This window comes from Schistocerca nitens, chromosome 1 (assembly GCF_023898315.1).
Source record: "Schistocerca nitens isolate TAMUIC-IGC-003100 chromosome 1, iqSchNite1.1, whole genome shotgun sequence".
NCBI classification, from domain to species: Eukaryota; Metazoa; Arthropoda; class Insecta; order Orthoptera; family Acrididae; genus Schistocerca; species Schistocerca nitens.
Window position 1 is genome coordinate 373,088,761 of NC_064614.1, and position 21,615 is coordinate 373,110,375.

Sequence of the window (21,615 nt, forward strand, 5' to 3'; positions counted from 1 at the left end):
AAATACAACTGAGATTGCTCCTCTGGATCTGGTGGGCAGGGTGCTGACTAGCCAGTCCTAGTGGCATCGTCATGAGCCTGCAGGATCCTGGAATAATGCTATTGCATAGGTGCAGCTGTCGACTTGTGTGACGTTACAGCAAGGATGCACCCAGTGCCTGGCATGATGCTGGGGTGAGGGTGCAGCTGGCACCCAGTGTGATCCTGTGGTTGGGGTGTGGCTGGTGCTCAGTGTGATGTTGCGGGTGCAGGATTGGCAGGAGCCCAGCATGTATCGCGGCACTGGCTTGGCTGCAGTCTGGTACGATGTTGTGATCTTAGTTTAGTAGGTGATTAGTGATGCTTCAACACCAGCTTGGCTGCAGTTCAATGTGGAGCAGTGCCAGGAGTGCTGCAGGGTGTGGAACCAACAGAGTCAGCTCGGCAGGAGTCTGATGTGAGCTGTGATGGCAACATGGCAGAAACCCAGTGGGAGCAGCAGCATTAGTGAAGCCAATGGGCCAGCAGGAGTGACTGTTGAGAGGAAGCAGTTGACCAATGGGGGCCACCTGGGGTGCAACAATACTGATGGGCTGATGCTTTTTCCCTCACTTAGAATAATGATTGTCATCAAGAATTGTTTTGGCTGTGTCCCACTTTCACATGTTCATTTACATAAGACCCTTATTCCCATACTTACAGCACCAATAAATATTTATGCTTGTTGCTCATTTATTCCACTTGCCTTTTTGTCTTTCATTTCATTAAGACTCTTTACTGCTTTGTCTTTCAGAATGTGGTAACCTTTCTAATCTTCATCATCACACAGCAATTTCTCTTCTTCAGTAGGCAGGCACCTTTCCTTTTGTTTTCTTTCACTCAGCTCTTCAGTCTACTATTTTGGTATGTTAAACACTTCTCATTGCTCAGAAAGTGTAATTCTCTCATAATGATCAGTCGCCATTCAATTTATATTTCTTTTCTCATCTTCAAATACTCTTTCTTTAACTCTCCTGTATAAAATTTCATAATTTCCTTACTTCTCTAATGTCTCTATTACCTCACACTTTTCCATCAGTTTTCCTATGTTTGTTCTATGTTGATTTACCTAATCTTCTATATTTTTTCCCCATTATTTGATGCTACATTTTCGTCAACATTTCATGAGTTACCTATTTTTTTCTAACTTTACTTCCCTTCATATCATCTATGGACTAAAATCAATTTTCTATTGCTCTCAATCAGATTGAGACATCCGAGTAAAATAATGTATTTTATTGTTAGAATGTTGGTTTCCTATAATCAGGAAATTTCATTTTTCTTGGTCCCGTCCATATTTCCAAAACATATCACCACCTACCTTCACTGTCACCATTCCATTCCATTATTCTCTTGTGTCAGTATCGTTCATGGGAAAGGAAAAGGGAAATTTTATATGGTAATGGAAACCCCTTGGTGGAATGTAAATAATCGAAAGAGTGAAGGTAACAACTTGTAGTATCGTTGGGCATTGCATCGTCAACAGGCCCATAAACAAGACTGAAAATATTGCTAAGTTTTCAACCAGTGTCGTTCTTCAAAGCCACCTAGTATGAAATACAGATACACCTGCACGTTTTCATTATCCTGTCCAACTACATTGTAATGTTGTTACAACTCACATGGACTTCCAAGCTTCACACATCAATTTTATGCTTATTACTGTATTTAATCCTTATTTTCCACTGCCACTGAGGTCTACTTATCGTCCCTGCTCTCCTGCTGCCCAGCATCTCCCTAATCCATCCTTGTCTTCACAAATAAACACCTCCCAGTTGCAACACTCCTTTCTTCTCCTGCATACTTGTCTGCTTGGACAACTGCAACTAAACATTGTGTGTGTGTTTTGTTGTTTTTGTTGTTGTGTCTATCTATGTGTCATGCATCTTTAAACTGCAGGAGAGTCTTTGCTATTAATCACCTCTGTTTATTTCTTTGTAATGAAACAGTTTATGTGAATTATTTCTGGAATTGTTCCAAATAGATTAGTAATTTATGTTACCATTACAATTCTGCTGTCCATTTACATTTTTATTTAGTCTTGCTGTTCTAGGTTGGCAACTTGAACTTGAGACTCCACCAGCTACAGCTACACATCCATTATGTATTGTAATCAGTCGAACATTCCCATGTATTTTGGATGAGATGACAACAGCGTGTGAAACTGATTATTTTTATTGGAGTGCAAGAGACTGCAATGAGCTGTATGCAGATGCTTTTATTTGTAAACGTCCATATGATGCTGTTGGTAAGTGAGACTTTGAATGCCACATTAATGCTATGAGAAAGTTAGCTTGATACATATGAAGTAATTTTAGTTACTTGAAAGTCTCTCGGACATGCAGCCAGATTGAATGATTGTTGTAGAATGAATTTTCAATGGCATAATGCACCACCATCATCAGGTGATAATGGCACGTTATTCCATTGAAAATTTGTTCTACAATGATGAATCAATCTATCTGCATGCCTGAGACACTTTCAGTTGGCATATTTGCTGGGAAAACCTATGAACACATATTAGTTTAGTTATTCCCTCACTGATCAATTGAGTATTATGTTGAAAATAAGTTTCAGCACAATATCAGTGGCATTTATTTTAAGTAAGAGAACATTCAACTGGCTACTCATATGAAAATTCTTCCATTGCTAAGACACTTTTCAAAAGTGTGAGTCTTGTCTGTGCATACCCTTGTTACACAAACTTGCCAGTTTTGCTGGAAATGATTTCATGCAGTATTGTTTATGTAAACTGGAAAGTAAGCCTCAATATCATGATGTGACTGTTCTTAATAATTACTGTACGAACATGTCCTACCAATCACTCAGTCACTATATTTACAGTGCTGGCGATGTCAGAAATCTCCATTATTTATGGACAGTCTAAAATCTGTTTCCCTTTTTTTCCCCAGGTCTTATTACAGTGTATACATCTACATCTTGTTTGTACCAACCTCTAGTTGCAATTTTATAACTTTTTTTAGGTTTCCTGAATTTTTCCACATTTAAATACGAGCATTTGTATTGATAGTGTAGAAACTGAGTAAACAGATGAAACTCATATTTACAGTATTTACTACATAAAAAATGTAAATACATATGCAGAGACATGGTCTTTATATTTATATTTCTTCCATAACCAGTATATGTGCCAAATAGACACCTAAAACAGAAAGATTACAATTAAAATTATGTTTATCATTCATAATGCAGTGCAAATGGTACAACTTGAAGAAAGGAGGGATACTGACTCCAACATTACACTCGTATGCGAAGTCCTTTCTGCCGTCATTCCGTGTTTGAAATTAATCCTTTTCATGACAGACTATATCTTCTCTTACAACCTTTCCATGAAAATAATACTAGAAACATATGCAGCAATAGCACTTGAAACAAATCAAGCCTTCAGCCCATTTTCAGGCAGTCCAATCTGAGTCATTCTCAAATAAATCATCCGAAGATTATTAAGGAACTTGAGGAATCATTTTTTCCAAATATTCCTCTTATACAGTGCACATTTTAAACAGACATAACATGCATGCCTGCTCACTTTTATGAGTGATGAAGTGTCAATAACAAAATCCTTGAATAATCGTCAGTTTTTTATGATATTAATAGTTAATGACATTTGACATCTGCAGTAGAAACTATGAAGTCTGTAAAGCTCACTAAGACATCTGTGGCACTCATAGATGTACTTAAATATTGCCGTGAGTTCTAGTATCATTCAGTGTGCTGTGGTGGTTAGTGTTACTGGCATGTCGTGGGTCACCAGTTCAACCCTGAACACCAGTATTTTTTTGTTGTTTGCTATTCATTGTTTCTGTAAGGTTCTGAAGATATCTTATGTGTTTAATGTTTGTATATTCTGGAATATGTAGAAATAGTACAGTCTGGAATATTCTATGTTTGTACAAATAGCAGCAACCTATGTTCAGGAATTCAGTTCTCTTGTAGTTCTGTGTTGGTGTCAGTAGTAAACATGCTTTGCGTTGTAAGAGTTGTAATTCATTGATAACCCTGAGTTCCAGTTTGGAATTGATTGTGGTTTTGATGTGACATTGTTTGGTGGAGATGCATGGCTCCAATTAGGCAACATAAAAGCAGTCTTACACAGACAGGAACCTGAATACAAACTGTACATCATTCATAAGACCCATATATTCAGGAGACAGATGCATTCCAAAACAGCAGTAACTCAGCTGCACATCAGGCACCCATCAGTGTTTCCCGGAGATACTTGGCAGGAACCAAACATTTGCCTCAAGGGACTCAGCTGAGTCACCAAATAGAACAAGTGGGATGATATGATGTGTTTTGCAAATGTGTACCCTTATCTAGAGGGAACAGTCCAGCACTAGTTTAAGAATAATGAAGAGAAACTCAATAGCTGGGACAAAATACCAGGCTGAACTGAAGAAAATGGTTGGTGACAATCAATGGCAAGTCCACCTGGTGGAAGAATAGAACAAGGTCAAATGTCATGGTGAAATGGCACAGTTGTACATAAAAAATGATTTGACCCTGTGCCACATCATGTATCTGAATATGACAGAACTGGATAAAATCTCACATTTGATGAAAAGAGTTGCAGAAGACATATGCAAGCACTTCTGTTAAAGTGTATCACAACAGACGAATTCATCAAATGGTGCCAGCACAATGTGGAAATACAATAATAATAATAATAAAACACACACACAGGGGTGGGGAGGGGTGGTATGGGGTGCAGTGGGGAGGCCTGATGAAAGAGGCATGCTCGACTGTTGAATGTTGCCCGTGTGACAGTCATAGGAGACCACCACAAGCTCACCTCTCTTGTACACAGGATAGTAAGAGAAGAGATACAGCAATGGATGGCAGCCAGAAATTTTGCACTGAGTATAGAAGAGACAGCAGCCTTTGATGTTGACCTGGTGCATCAGGATGTAGTAGAGAATATTGAGGAAGAGGTGTATCAGTCTTTAGCACTAACCTCTGCCACCAGCTAAACATGCCCGGAAGAATGGGCTTGGCTTACTAGGACTCATAGCTGTCAGGCAACAACCCAGTCCCAGACTAATGTAGCTATTACCAAATCCTCCACCAAGTATAGTGCCCCACAGAAGAACAGACATTTGGAGGACAGAGAATGACACACCAGTGTGTTTCCACTCTGCATGCCCTGGACACGTAAGCAACTGCAGAAAAAGAAGGTGAATTTATGACAAGTATTATGCTGACAGACATCAACCATTAAATAGTTCTGTTGATGCTAGTCAAATGCAGATGATTGTAGTCAACCTGTGAGACAAAGCGCATCACTGTACCATAGAAGAGGTTGCTCTCCAACATGCTGTAGCCATTCCCTGTTAGATTTACTACTACAGAAGTACCAGACACTAGTAAGAATGCTGAATTTAGGAAAACCAAGCAAGGTGACCATTTATGGAAGTGGGGCCACCCATGATGCAAATTCTCTGTGGATAACAGTCATGAAGATATCAAGAAATCTCATTGATGTCATCACTGATGGCTAACTTGTCCAGATGATGGTTCACTTAGAAGCTTCCACTTTTGTAATGTCAGATGCTATTGTTATCAGCTAAGGAGACTACAATCAATGATACAAAAATTATTGTGCTAAAAGTTATGTATAGAAAATACACCCAGCCAACAGGAATGCAATGTGCAATGCAGAGTAGCAACACTTATAAAATAAGAATGAAAATAACTTAGAAATTAAATGCTGAAATTTAAAACAAAATTTTATTTGGTTTGTAATACGTCTTATATGAAATGTTTAAAATCTCAGTCATGATTCTGAATCACTATCACTCGATTCTATGTTGCTCATTTCTTCATACAGAGCATCATCCTCCATACCATGTAGTGCATTGGATATCAAACATTTTTTAAATTCTTGTTGCACAGTCTGATTTGGAACACGCTTCCATGCATCATAAATCCATCAGCACACTTGCGACAAACTTGCACGTTTTACACATCCTGTTGGTGTTAGTTGTCCGTTGCTTTTCGAAAGCCAGTCTGTGTACATGCGTTTAAGCTTGTTCTTAAATGGTTTATTCAAACAGACATCAAGTAGTTGCAGAAATGACATCATCACACCTGGAATTACTGCCAAGTCTGTTTTGCTTTCCTCTAATTTTTGTTTTACTGCAGGTGTTGTATGGCCTGCATACACATCTAATACCAACAGACTGCCATAAACCAAGCATTGCGCCAGGATGATGATTCCACACACGCCAAATACATTCCAGCACCTTGTCCTCTGAAAATCACCCAGTTTTGTTTGCTCGTACAGTTACAGTTTTTGGAAACACTTCTGATTTCAGTAAAGTCTTTCACTTGAAAACTATGAATGGGTGTAATTTATGTCCATCTGCTGTGCAAGCAAGCATGACAGACATCTGCTGTTTTTCACCCCCTGATGTAAGAACACTTATGTCTTTTCTTCCTTTGGCGTAAACCATATAATTTGACAACATGTCAAAATATACGGGAGTTTGGTCAGCATTTCCTACCTGACCAAGAAGGTATTGCTTTTCTGAGCACTGCCTAATTACGAAGCGCTGAAATTCCACAAGTTTTTCTTCATAATTTTTCGGCAGCTTCTGTGCAACTGAAGTTCACCTCTGAAGGGAAAAACCCCAGTGCTTCATAAACAGATCAATCCAGCTGTGACTAGCCTTAACATTTTTGATTTTTTGCTCTCTAGTAATTTCATGTGCCTTAATTTTAAAAATTTCAGCATTCACAGGCAGAAATTTCTGACGATGTTCCTTAACAAATTCATTTAAAATTACTACTTGCGCATGATATCAACCGCACTTTGGCCTACTAAATGCTTTCTCGTTACTTGAACATTCAAATAATTTGTCTCTCTGCAGTCGCCATTGCCTGACGTTGCTCTCATCAATCCCGCATTGCAGACCTGCAGCATGATTAGATCTTTGTTCCATGAAAGAAATATCTCCCCTCTTGGATTTGGTACTATAATGAAGCACTTCATTATTCACTAACATCAATAAGCACTTCACAAAATTCCATGAAGCAATAGGTGCCGCTACGTGAAATCTTAATGAGCCCCAGCATATCAACTCGTGCAACAATCCTAGAGCCTTGTGCATTGTTGGTAATTTTGTGTAAAGAAATTTATTTTTGTTGCTATGAATATTTGAAAGGCTGCTACATTTGAAGATGAACAATATGGAATTTCTGTTTACGGTACTTCGTTGGACAATGTATGAAAATGCAGTGGTCAAACCTTGGGGCGGGGAAAAAAGCTCGTCTTCTACCTTTTTTTTTTATTATTTATTTACTGACACAGAGGTTTTGGCGCCAGTATTTATCTTTGTGCCTGCAAAACATGCCTGTGTACTGCTACGTATATTTGACAGCAGAAGTTAGTTGTGGCGGCATCTACCAACATTTTTCAGAACTTCCACTTGCTTTGCACTCGATTCTAAGCTGCAGGCGGTTTTTTGGATTACAAAAACCAGACAAAAAGTGAAGCTTAGATTCAAGTAAATACAGTATATGGCATGGAGAATCAACTTCACAGTGTGCATGTGAAGATCATGACGTACACATACACCACTGTAATTTAAAAGACATAGAAATTGTGAGGTTCATGACATACACCATCATAATTTAAGAGAGATAGACGTTCAACCTTGTGAGAGTGTTAAATATTTGACACATGGTCCATTACAAAAATAAAGAATTATAAACATTGTTAAGGATTTCAACCACATTACACAAGATACTTGGTCCATAATATAAAATAAATTGTTATAAACACCGTTAAACGCTATAACCCCCTTTATATAGATGCCTTAAAGATTCTCATAAAAGATCAAGCATTCAGGAATACAAAAGAGAGGAGAGGGCAAGGGCGCTGCGGTGGGCATAGCAGGCAAGGGTAAGATCCGGATTAGAATTACCAGAAATAAATCAAACCAATGTACTCACGTTACTCATATACATACAATCTATACTGCAATATTATTTAAGTATGCACCTCTTTTTTGCCTTTTGTCATCTTGAATGCTTCATCTTTTATGAGAATCTTTAAGGGTTCTGTGTAAAGGGGTTTGTAACCTTCAACGATGTTTACAATCATTAATTTTATATTGTGGAGTTGTACGAGACACGCTCTTGTGAATGGTGGTTGAAATCCTGAATGATATTTATAACTGTACATTATTATAACAGACCATGTATCACATATTTAATATTCTCACAAGTTGAACTTCTGTCCCTTAAATTGCAATGGTACATGTCATGATCTTCACATGCACAGTGTGTAGTTGGTTCTCCATGCCATATAATACAGTGTCATCTTGTACCTTTACAGAAATAATGTAAGCAGCTTGTTAAATAAACAGCTCCACTACCTGGTTCCCTGATATACCATAGATTACACGGTGCATAACGTAATGTCGCTGTGATGATCTTTGACAGCTGTTTCACTTATGTTTATGTTGATTACTGCATAGAAACAGTGAAACTAGATAAAGTTACCCGTTTTATTTCACAGCCTTATCCTGTTAATAAAGTATGCAAGTCACCAGCCAATTAACATATCACAAAAATGTTATCACTTTTACTTACAAAGCATTGGGTTTATATAACCAAAGATGTATATTTTAACAAGGACTTGCGATCCACACCAGTTAAATGATTTCTGACGTTTGTAACACTTAAAATGTAGATCTCATGATAAATTGTACAGTCAAATGGCGGCTATATCCTTTAGTAAACATACCTAAGTGGCATTTCATGGATATCATGGACTAGTACTGGTTACAGCAGAAAAGGGGAAGTATCTGTCTGAAAATTTAAGTGAGGCAAGTCTAAAAGCTCTAAGTTTAACACAGAGGTGGTTCAAATGTGGCCAAAATACCAGGGACTGTGGAAAGTACAGCTCCTTGAATGGCACACAGTAAAGTTGCTTGTTGGTGGTAAACAGGTAAACACTCAAGTGTATAAATTGTTGTGAAGTATGGATCATACTGAATTACAACCTGTGACGAAGTATTACTATATATATATATATATATATGTGTGTGTGTGTGTGTGTGTGTCTGTTCTGTTGGACATGTCTTATAGATCAGACACTACTTTTGTGATACAGCAACTGTGTGTGTGTGTGTGTGTGTGTGTGTGTGTGTGTGTGAGTGAGTGAGTGGTGTAGAAACCTGCATTACTAATGAGATTGCGACAGCAATGTACGGTGTAGTGATTTTTGTTTTATGCTTCTTGTGTTGTGGATGAAGACACATTTCTCTGTGTAATGTATTGTCTTCCAGTGCTGGAGACATCATTAGAAGCTGTAACACCTTAGAAAGCAATTACAATCTCAATCGGAAACTTTGGCTGTTCAGCTTGCTGAGTTTGTTTGAGATTATGACAACTTTCTGAGTTGTTATAGCCTCTGATGATGTCTTCAGCTTTAGAAGACAAAAATTTTGGCAGAGAAATATGCATTGGACCACATTCTAATGCCCGCAAAACAAAAACCACCTGAATTGTATGTGTATTGTGTATTGAAACCAGAGACCTAAAAATGACAAAGAGGCTTCATCCCACCGTAGCCCTCAGTGGTTCACAACCCCACAACAGGCCACAGCAGTCCACCCACCCCACCGCCACCCCACATCGAACCCAGGGTTATTGTGTGGTTCGGCCCCCAGTGGACCTGCCTGGGAATGTCTCATACCAGACGAGTGTAACCTGAAATGTTTGTGTGGTAGAGTAATGATGTTGTACTCATACGTGGAGACAGTGTTTGTGCAGCAATCACTGACATAGTGTAAATGAGGCTGAATAAAGGGAACCAGCCCACATTCACTGAGTCAGATGGAAAACCACCTTAAAAACCATCCACAGGCTGGCCGGCACACTGGACCTTGACACTAATCCACCGGGCGGATTTGTGCCGGGGACTGGCATGCCTTCCCGCTCAGGGAGCAGTTCGTTAGACCATGTGGCTAGCTAGGTGGGCCTGCATTGTATGACTATACAGAGTACCCCAGGAGGAATGGTAAATATTCTGGGATATGACAGGAATGATCATTAGGAGGAAAAATTTCTAGTAAACTTGGGCTCTAAAAAAATTGTCCTATCCTATCCTTTGGGCTTTAAAACCCACACCTTCATTTTCATGAAATGTATTTACAGTTGCATATAAGAACAACTGTACAATGGATTGACGACAATGAAAATTTATGCTGGATTGAGACTCAAATCTGGATTTCCAGCTTTACATGAGCTGTCACCTTAACCGCTTTGGCTATCAGTGCACAACTAATGGCCAGACCTAAATGTCCATAAGTTGTAGTTCCTGCATCACAACCTGAACTCGTACACAACACACATTATGTAATTCGGGAGGACATTTTAATTGAAAGTTGCTGCCTAGTATTGGCAGATAAATACAATAATACAGTGCCTGTGTTGTTAAGAAGAATGCTGCAAAATTCCTTTATACGTGCCGATGCAGCTTTCAATTAAAATGTCATTACGTATATGGAAATTGCATAAGGTGTGAACAAGCACAGTTTGTGACACGGGAACGATGACAACATATGGAAGTTCTGGTCTGCCTGTTTGTTGTGCACTTGTAGCCAAAGCGGTTAAGGTGACCACTTGCATAAAGCAGGAGATCTGAATTCAAGCCCTGGTCTGGCACAAATTTTAAATGTTGTCATTCCCCTATACAGCTCATGATTGTTTGCAATTGCAAATACATTTCATGTGTTTCATAATGGTTGTAGTTGCTGCAGTGCTTGTTCCTTCAGACATATGTGCATGACTGAAGGAACATTGCATTATTCTTCTTAACAACACAGGCAGTCCAGTATTGTCTTCATCTGCAGCACTGTGATCCAAATCTCTTCTATTGCAAGCTGTATGCTTTTCATACTTTGGGTTGCAAGGTAATAGGACCAAAACAAGAAAAAATTGTTCAGTAAATATGGGCTCTAAAATGCAAACCTTAAGAGGTAAGAGCACTTCCTCATCTTTGATTCAGTGAAACAAATATTTTCTACTGTAATCTCTTTGTTTTCCATACTTTGGGAGGAAATAGTATGGATAAAAACAAGAAAAAATTTTCTAGTAAACATGGGCTCTGAAACAGCATTTATTATGATGTGGGTGTGGCAAAGCTCTCTGCTCCATGGGTACTATGCCTGTGAACCAACATACAAATGTTCCCTCTTATTATCATTGCTGAATATTGTTTACACTTATTTAAAAGTAATTACAGTGAGTTTATTTGGCATTTTATGGCAGTCGATGAAGCATGGAATTAAAATTATGTACCAGCATTGAAGGAGGGATTGAAGCAGCGTCTGGAAAACTTTGAAATTCCACTCAGGGAAGCAAACGTTTGCAGGACAAGTCATCTCTACCTTTTCAGAACTCTCAAGGTATGGTTCACATATTATCACCAGAAAGGCTGAACCATCCCTGAGGTGTATTATACTTCAGTGCTGGACAAATTTAAGATTTATATTTGTTTTCTAAACACCCACTTCTGACAAAAAAAGTTCTCTTTTTATCAATAAAATATTTTCTTCAGCACACTTTGTATGGAAGCATGAAAGATGTTCATTTCAGAGAGACTTCACATTAGCCACATTCACAATATCTGAATTCCAGTAATTGCATTTTGCTCCCAGTCTTGATGAAATCACTGGTAGGATGAAAATTGACATTGTCTGATAAAATTTAGGCTGAGATAACAAAGTTATTTGTACATTTCGATAACTTCATTTTACTGAGTGTATCAGAGAAGTGGAAATTTCTTGAACTACATGTACTGATTAAGAAGGTGAGTAAGATGAAAAATAAAACATTGTCTTCACAATTTTGTTTTTTCTCTGTCAGGCCAAGAAGTTATGCTACAGAGTTACAGAAATGTACATCATAAATAAAACAATAATGACAGTGAAAGATCTGCCAGCACTATATTTTTGTTTTATTTGCAGTTCAGGATTATCACTCCATTTTCAAGTACCAGAATGTGGTTTCAATTATATGTCTGTATCAGAGGAAAACATATGCATGTCTTCACAATTTAGATTTTTCTTTGTGAGGCCAAGAACTTATGCTATGGCGTTACACAAATGCACAGCATAAATAAAACAGTAATGGCAGTGAATTATCTCCAGGCACTATATTTTTGTTTTGTTTGCACTTCAGGATTATTACTCCACTTTCAAGTACCAGAATGTGGTTTTAATTATATGTCTGCATCAGAAGAAAATATATGCATACTCATTTTCATCATTGCCAATTAACATTTTACAATCATCACATGCACATTATTATAGCAACATTTGTATTTGGTTTCAAATAAAGATTACACATATACTTCAGTTTGGTGCACTTTTGTGTTCATTATGCCTATGGGTGCCCAAAAGCTTAATAAAATCCTTTTATTCTGAATTTCCATCTTGCACATATTTCATTCATGTTGTAATGGCTTCATTATGCTGTTTACTGTTAATATATCCTGCTGTAAGCTCCAGCATTGCAAAACATATTATCATCTTTGGGTGCACCCTTGTGACTTATCAACTGATCTATAATTAGAATGAAATTTTCACTCTACAGCGGAATGTGCGCTGATATGAAACTTCCTGGCAGATTAAAACTCCCCCAGGCTGTGGATAAGCCATGTCTCCGCAATATCCTTTCTTTCAGGAGTGCTAGTTCTGCAGGTTGGCAGGAGAGCTTCTGTAAAGTTTGGAAGGTAGTAGACGAGGTACTGGCAGAATTAAAGCTGTGAGTATGGGGCATGAGTCGTACTTGGGTAGCTCAGTTGGTAGAGCACTTGCCCACGAAAGGCAAAGGTCCCAAGTTTGAGTCTCGGTCCGGCACACAGTTTTAATCTGCCAGGAAGTTTCTGATCTATAATTGCTGTCCAACATTTTAAATGTGTATGCCCAATTGTAAACTATCATTAGAATGAATTTATGGATGCAAATAGTCTTCAACAGTAACATTTACCCTGCTATCACTGAGCATGCTGTAGAACTTAACAAGGGGGTATGGGCAATTGTTTCACCACTTAGTTATTTTGGCCACACATACTTGGTTACTACCAATATTTATTATGCTAGACTGTCACCCTTTTTCACGACCTTGTGTGTGTGTGTGTGTGTGTGTGTGTGTGTGTGTGTGTGTGTGCGTGCATGAATGCATGCAAAGCAGTCTCAGGGCTATAGCGCAACAACAGCTAGAACACCTCCAAGGAGAGCATATTGAAACAGAAATATATTCCTCCTGGATATATGTGCAAGCAGTACAAAGGACTCCTTAAAATTCTCAGACATCAGTATCCAAAAATGCCCAAACCAATTTCACATTGATGCACACAGTCTTCTTTCCTTGGCTTTCCTTTTACCCCTTTTGTAGCAATTTGAACATTTTCAGGACATGATCCCTCATCTATTTGTTCACAAATCTACTCCAGCAGTCAATAGCAACAAAATGTGAATTCATGTAGAAACTGGTACCTCAAAGACTCACTGAGTCTCTCTTTCATCTGAAGCCATTGTATATGTAATGGCTCTTGTTGCATGTTACTGTAGTTAATTAAAGTATCCAGAGGTCTAATGGTACCAATTATATTAGAGCATTATTTTGAAATTTTAAAGTTTTACTTATGACCTGTTAAATATATGTGGTTAAATGTGGTGCTTTCCAAATGACTTTCATTGTATTTAAATCTGCTCATATGTGTAATTGTATGGTCCAATAGATTTTGGTATGGAACACATCAAATAATCAAGACTTTACTACTCTCTGTTTTCCCAGATGTAGTTTTACAGTGAAAATGACGTTCACATATCTCATTAAGAAATAGTGTCTTGAGTATTCATTAGAAATTTTAAAATAAAGCTGCAGAAGATCCAGTCATTTAATATAAACTGTCCATCCTACTTAAGGATAAAATGGATTATTACGTTATTGCTACAGGTTGTGTTGTAAGGAATGGTCGAGACTATAGTGGAACAGCTAACGTATCTGTGACTGGTCTCCCATGCCATTACTGGAATCATGAAAAGGTTAAATCATCTCTGGAGAAAATTATTCCACATGAACTAAGATCAACATTAATTAATCACAATTACTGTCGCAATCTGAATGGGGGTGAAAGCCACCCTTGGTGTTTTGTTGGAGATGATGTTAGATTTGAATACTGTGATATTCCTATTTGCTGGACTACAGGTTTGTGCTGGATAAAATGTTGTATTTATTCATGCCTATGATAAGAACCATACATTATCAGATTATTACCTGAATAAAAGAAGAGCCATAACTGCAGTTTTTGTTTCAGGAATCAAGAAAACTCCAGTAATTCAAGGATGTGGGCCAAAGAAATTTGAGTGTCAGTTCAATGAGTGTATAGATGAATCCTGGGTTTGTGATGGTGATAAGGTTGCTGGCTGATTTTGTATCTAAATGTTTTTTCTCTTTGATTTTTTTTAAATTAATAGATTAAAATATTTTTGAAGTAATATGACAAATTTCTTCCATGTGGTAGGACTGCAGTAATGGCCATGATGAGACAGATTGTGCGTCTTATTTGGACAGCTTTTCAAAGTTCTCCTCAAAACGTTTGAAAGGTCATGATGTTGAAAAATGGTTATACACAAGTGTCAGCAAATGTGCTCGTAGATGCCTGGAAGCTACAGATTTCATATGTCATTCCTTTAACTATAAGTAAGTATTTAGGTCAAAATTTATGTCTTTTTTTAATTCAATGACAAAGAATAGTGACAAGAAAAGGTAATAATGAATTGTGCTGTAGAAGGCTTTTTGCGCATTTGTGCTGTGGAGTGCTTTTTATGCAAAAATCAGATTAAACCTTTATTATATCCTGCTGCTGAATAAAAAGTTGCAGTCTGCTGTGCCAGCACCTTGGCTCCTCATTCTTCACCACAGTCTGTGTACAATGCACTTTGCAGTCTACATAGCCACAAATGGATTTATCTTTCATTTAATGTCTTTTGAGATGTATTCACCGTCTGCAGCATTAATTTTTTGTAACAGTTTATGAGACTGATCTTATGGAGGTAATAAAGGAAAGTACTTCTGAGCTATGACACAACTCTATTTGACACATTCTACATCAGCTGAAAGTTTACATCATGAAGGGCTCCATGTTTGAGAATATATGTGTGTTAAGATTAGTCACTTTTACTTTTTAACTCTGAACTGTTGCTTATTGATTCAGTTCCAGAGTAAGTGTGTACTACTTCTTAACTTTAGACTTTTTCTCCATTGCAATTTTTCCTGTGCTGAAAACTGAAAGCCCTTACCTAGCTTCAACTTTCTACCAGTAGTAGAAAGTATGCCTTTAGAAATTAGGTTGTAATGATTTTCCCTTTAGGAAGATTGTAGCACTTCATAAACACAGGTGTTCTGTTTGACTTGACTGACTTTTTTCTTAGCCCATACTGGCAGATAGAATGTGTCTTCTAGTTTTTTATTTTATTTTTTGTGACATCATCTGCATTTTCATGGTATTCGTGTTCCATGGTGTGTGGGAAATCTTGTAGCCAGGACTGCAGAATGGAATAAATCACCAAACCAGCAGGTACTGCAAAATAGTGTAGCAGCAAAAGTCATCCCACCTTGCAGACACTCTGTGTCCATCCAACCCTTTGTACATACAAGAATACAAAACAAACTTTTAAACAGTATGAGATTCTAAATTACTTAAATAATAAAGTGAATACTTTCGAATATCACAACCATCATTCATTGGTCAGACAGCCATTGGGTAGTGCATCATTTTCTCCAAAGTCATATAATACACCACATATCTCCTGTCTTAGATGAACAAGTCACTACATTCTTGCCACAAAATTAAACAAAGAGTATTCATACTCATGAATAACTTTTGGCATTTACAAACTAAAACAGTGACAGTTTATCTGTTTGCTATAACCACCTTTTTAAACTTTGCAAACTGAAAACCATTAACATATGGTACTTGTACTAAGTATTTCTGAAGAAGAGAAATTTGTTAACATCGAGTCTTGATTTAAGTGTCAGGAAGTGGTTTCTGAAAGTATTTGTATGGAGCGTAGCCATGTATAGAAGTGAAACGTGGACGATAACTAGTTTGGACAAGAAGAGAATAGAAGCTTTCGAAATGTGGTGCTACAGAAGAATGCTGAAGATTAGATGAGTAGATCATATAACTAATGAGGAGGTATTGAATAGGATTGGGGAGAAGAGAATTTTGTGGCACAACTTAACTAGAAGAGGGGATCGGTTGGTAGGACATGTTCTGAGGCATCAAGGGATCACCAATTTAGTATTGGAGGGCAACATGGAGGGTAAAAATCGTAGAGGGAGACCAAGAGATGAATGCACTAAACAGATTCAGAAGGATGTAGGTTGCAGTAGGTACTGGGAGATGAAGAAGCTTGCACAGGATAGAGTAGCATGGAGAGCTGCACCAATCCAGTCTCAGGACTGTTGACCACAACAACAACAACACTAAGTATTATTTCATGTAATTCTATTTTAAACCATTGTAAACCATGACATAATCCTAATCATGTTATCTGCAAACCACCCAAAAAGAAACAGTAATGATTGATCATTGTTCTGTATTTGATCTCAAGTGTAATGATGGAGAGCTGCATCAATCCAGTCTCAGGACTGTTGACCACAACAACAACAACACTAAGTATTATTTCATGTAATTCTATTTTAAACCATTGTAAACCATGACATAATCCAAATCATGTTATCTGCAAACCACCCAAAAAGAAACAGTAATGATTGATCATTGTTCTGTATTTGAACTCAAGTGTGCTTTTATCAAGATTACACAAACATCCTTACCCAGTAGCCACTAATTCAATATAAATGGAAATTATTGAAGTAAATAATAATTGCAAAATGTTCTGATTATAAAATATTTTTTACATTGTCTCTGCTTCTTTATACAAGTGGACTATCCAAAAAGAGGGCTGGTAAACTAGTTGCACCTCTATTTTAATCTATCAATAGTTTGGTTAAACAGGATGAATATTTATTGCTTAATCAGGCCAGTGTGACCCTTCAATTCTATATGTATGGTAAATATCACAATATTTTAAGCATAAGTTATCTGTAAGTTGCTTTCATTTAGTTACCACTGTAGCACCACTTAAATTCTGTTAGTCAAACTAAACATATTTGGGTTACTCAGGGTAAAAGATGTAAGCTTTTCAACAATAACACACACACACACACACACACACACACAGAGAGAGAGAGAGAGAGAGAGAGAGAGAGAGAGAGAGAGAGAGACAATTAACAATCTTTTGTTGCCTTTCTTACTATACCTCTTTATTCTGTATTTTATATGTTATGAACAGCTCATAAGGCTCAGACTATTGTGTCTTTCTTATTCGCTTATTATATCAGTGTATGAAATGCCTCTGTACTTCCGCCTCGACTGACATCTCTGCCCAAACTCTTTGCCTTTACAAATGTCTGCTTGTGTCTGTGTATGTGCGGATGGATATGTGTGTGTGTGCGAGTGTATACCTGTCCTTTTTTCCCCTAAGGTAAGTCTTTCCACTCCCGGGATTGGAATGACTCCTTACCCTCTCCCTTAAAACCCACATCCTTTCATCTTTCCCTCTCCTTCCCTCTTTGCTGATGAAGCAACCATTGGTTGCAAAAGCTTGAATTTTGTGTGTATGTATGTGTTTGTTTGTGTATCTATCGATCTGCCAGCGCTTTCGTATGGTAAGTCACATCATATTTGTTTTTAAATATATGAAATAGGTCATGTAGATAGGTTCCTTTACTTTGCTGCTTTGAAGAAAACCCCGAACCAATGGTTTATCCTTCCACCAATGGATATTCCTCAAAACAAGCATCCAAGTTTCACAGTGATAGTGCCCCTTATTTCATCCTCTCTTCAGGCATAGGTCACTTTTTCCTTTTTCCATCTGCACCATAAACACCAATCAATGTAATTGCTGATATTTGTTTTATGGTTATAAGGCTGTGGTCCAAGGCATAATTCTTTGCCCAATGTTTCATCTTCCAATGCTGGAGGCATCATCAGAGGCTTTAATGACTCAGAAAGCAGTACAGCCCCGAACAAGCTCATCAAACAAAACTGTTTATATGTAACATGATGACATCATCAGTCCACTACCTAAGATGATGGAGTTGAGCCTATGTGTGCTGTGGAACCTGTGGTGCCATTTATTTTACTTAGCAGTAAGGCCAACAACTTACCTAATTTCAATCCTTCTTTTCTGTTAAAATTGTTTCCTTGCTTCTGACTTTCTATGACCTCTCTGTACATCCGAGTCTCATAATTATTATGCAGTGTTAAATATTCATGCACCTTTCTTGTTGGCTTAAACACTTTATCAGTACCATGTTGTCTGAGTACTTTACTGATGCTTTTTACCTAAACGAGCTGCCAAAGAAACAGTCAGCTTAGGAGAAAACCAACTAGCAGTAATTCAATTAAAGGTAAGATGGAAGTTCTCTGAGATTTAAATTCTGATAAAAACATTCTAATTCATCCAGCAGATAAAGACAATACTACAGTCATAATGAAGAAAGAAGACTAATACAGTAAAGTTCAGGACTTATTAGAACCAGGAAGATACAGAGAACTTAAGGGAGATCCCACAACTTCTGTTCTCAGGCTAATGGATTAGCTATTAAAGGCCTCTTTAATTTTTCCCATTGACAAGAAGGTCTCATCAAATCAGAAGCATTGTCACCAGCATTGTATAGTCTACCAAAAATACACAAACAGGGAGGGCATTCCATTGAGACCAATTGTTAGCACCATTAATTATCCGATGTATGAAATTGCCGAACATGTAGCCACTCTCCAGTAATCACTTATAAGAAAAACTGACACTTATATTGCAGATTCTGGTCATTTTTTGGAAAATTAAAATCTTTTAGGCTAAGCGCAGGTGTTATTATGATCAGGCTCAATGTCATATCACTGTTTACTAGGGTTATTCTTCATGAGGTTATTTCATAGTTGGAAAGTATTTTTACAAAGGATATGGTAGATCTCTTTAGACATTATCTCGCGTCAACTACTTTCAGTAGGACAACAAATTCTGTGAGTAAACTGATGGTGTGGCCTTGGGGAACCCATTCAGTCCAGTTGCAGATAATTTTTGTATGGAAATATCTGATTAAGCAGTTCTTCAAAGAAGCAGTTCTTCAGACAATGAGGAAAAAACACTTATGTATCAAAATAACTTATGGGAATGCAGTGATGTGACATCGTTGACAACCACTGATATTTCAACAGGAGCATACCCTGCCATTTTCAAGGCAAAACTGCAATTAGTAAGCACTGTGCAAGCGAATTTAAAACCCTTCCATATAGATGACATGCACACACACACACACACACACACACACACACACACACACACACACACATATATATATATATATATATATATATATATATATATATATAAATATGTCTGCTTGTGTCTGTATGTGTGGATGGATATGTGTGTGTGTGTGCGAGTGTATACCTGTCCTTTTTTCCCCCTAAGGTAAGTCTTTCCGCTCCCGGGATTGGACTGACTCCTTACCCTCTCCCTTAAAACCCACATCCTTTCGTCTTTCCCTCTCCTTCCCTCTTTCCTGATGAGGCAACAGTTTGTTGCGAAAGCTTGAATTTTGTGTGTATATTTGTGTTTGTTTGTGTGTCTATCGACCTGCCAGCGCTTTTGTTTGGTAAGTCTCATCATCTTTCTTTATATATATATATATATATATATATATATATATATATATATATATATATATATATATATATATATATACTAGTGCAATTACAAAACAAAGATAACCAGATCAACACCAGAAGTTATCAACAGAAAAATTAATAATCAAAACAAGATCATCCTTTATAGAACCTAAAAGGATCCTGATCCTGATCTTAGACGGTGGACGAAAAGCTCACTTCACATCATGTTTCCACAAAATCTGACTGGTCCTGTTCAAAATGCTCCCTACGTAAGACAAAAAGTCCATAGACTTTGGGTGCTACCTTGGAAGCAGTCACCCAGTGCACAGCTGGTTGATAGTGCAAAGCACATCTAATCTGCCTTTCACTATAACCATTCTGACGAAAAGTGACTTCGAGATGGGATAACTCAGGTGACAAGCTCTCGGGGTCTGAGATGTCATGGGCCCTGTGAACCAAGGTACAAAGTACCCCTTCACATTGAGCTGGATGGTGACAGCTATCAGCCTGCAGGTACAAGTCAGTGTGAGTAGGCTTCCTATAAATGGCATATCCCAATGTACTAGCCACCTTCATCCTGACCAACTCATCATGGAAGGGATGGGAGCCATCTCTTTCCACCTCCATTGCAAAACGAATATTCAGATGTTCTAAAAAATTGGTCAAATTTTCACTGCCATGAGGACAAATAACAAAACTATTGTCTACATATCTGAAAAACATGCATGTTTTTTTGAAGCCACTGACTCCAAGACATGTTTCTCGAAATCTTCCATAAACAAATTGGTAATAGTAGGAGACATCAGGCTTCCCTTCACAACTGCATTTGTCCACTTGTAGAACTGGTCATTGAATAAAAAGTAATTCAAATCAACACATGTCAAAATAGGTTTGTTAATTTAACACCAAACCTAACCTCAGTCAACCATAACGAATCAGACAGGGGAACATAAGTGAAGAGAGAAACCACATCAAAACAAACTAGAATGACAGAGTCAGTCAAATGCAGTCCCTCTAAATGACATAAGAAATCTGCCAAGTTCTTAATGTGGTCCTTACACTGACAACGTATGGGGCTGAACAGAGTAGGAATGTATTTTGCTACGTGATATGTCAGAGCACCAATGTTTCTCGAAATTGGACAAAGAGGAACCCCCTCGCCGTGGACCTTAGGGAGGCCATATAACCTAGGGGGGCACAACACAATAAGAATTGACACTCTTGACAGTCTCCTGTGATAAGGAACTTTTCTTCAGGAGAATTTTGGTCTTTGGTTGGTTGGGAGATGTTGGTTTTTCTTTAAATTCTGCAAGGAATCCTGCTCTCTCACTTGTTGAAAAGCAATGGGGCCCCTTAGAGAAATGGCAGCAAGAGAGGGGAAGAAAACCAATGTGCACTCCGTGTGCATACCGGGGGGAGTCATTCCAGATGTGGAAATGGTCCTTCCGGATGCCATGAAGGGTACAGGGTGCACCCATCTGCAGGTGGTCGCTCATGTCGGCACCAATGATGTGTGTCGCTATGGATCGGAGGAAATCCTCTCTGGCTTCCGACGGCTATCTGAAGACTGCCAGTCTCGCTAGCGGGATGAAAGCAGAGCTCACCATCTGCAGCATCGTCGACAGGACTGACTGCGGACCTTTGGTACAGAGCCGAGTGGAGGGTCTGAATCAGAGGCTGAGACGGTTCTGCGACCATGTGGGCTGCAGATTCCTCGACTTGCGCCATAGGGTGGTGGGGTTTCGGGTTCCGCTGGATAGGTCAGGAGTCCACTACACGCAGCAAGCGGCTACACGGGTAGCAGGGTTTGTGTGGCGT

At 38.2% G+C, this 21,615-nt stretch overlaps 1 protein-coding gene across 3 annotated transcripts in view; it reads left to right on the forward strand.

Annotated features, from left to right (window-relative positions):
- Positions 1 to 21,615, forward strand: part of LOC126248967 (serine protease svh-1-like) — a 455,562-nt gene that overhangs the window by 198,194 nt on the left and 235,753 nt on the right. For all 3 annotated transcript variants that reach the window (XM_049950539.1, XM_049950521.1, XM_049950530.1), the window contains 4 exons: positions 2,071 to 2,265; positions 14,013 to 14,264; positions 14,374 to 14,474; positions 14,581 to 14,759. In XM_049950539.1, coding sequence (XP_049806496.1) covers positions 2,071 to 2,265; positions 14,013 to 14,264; positions 14,374 to 14,474; positions 14,581 to 14,759 — 727 coding nt within the window. The remainder of the gene's footprint in view (positions 1 to 2,070; positions 2,266 to 14,012; positions 14,265 to 14,373; positions 14,475 to 14,580; positions 14,760 to 21,615) is intronic.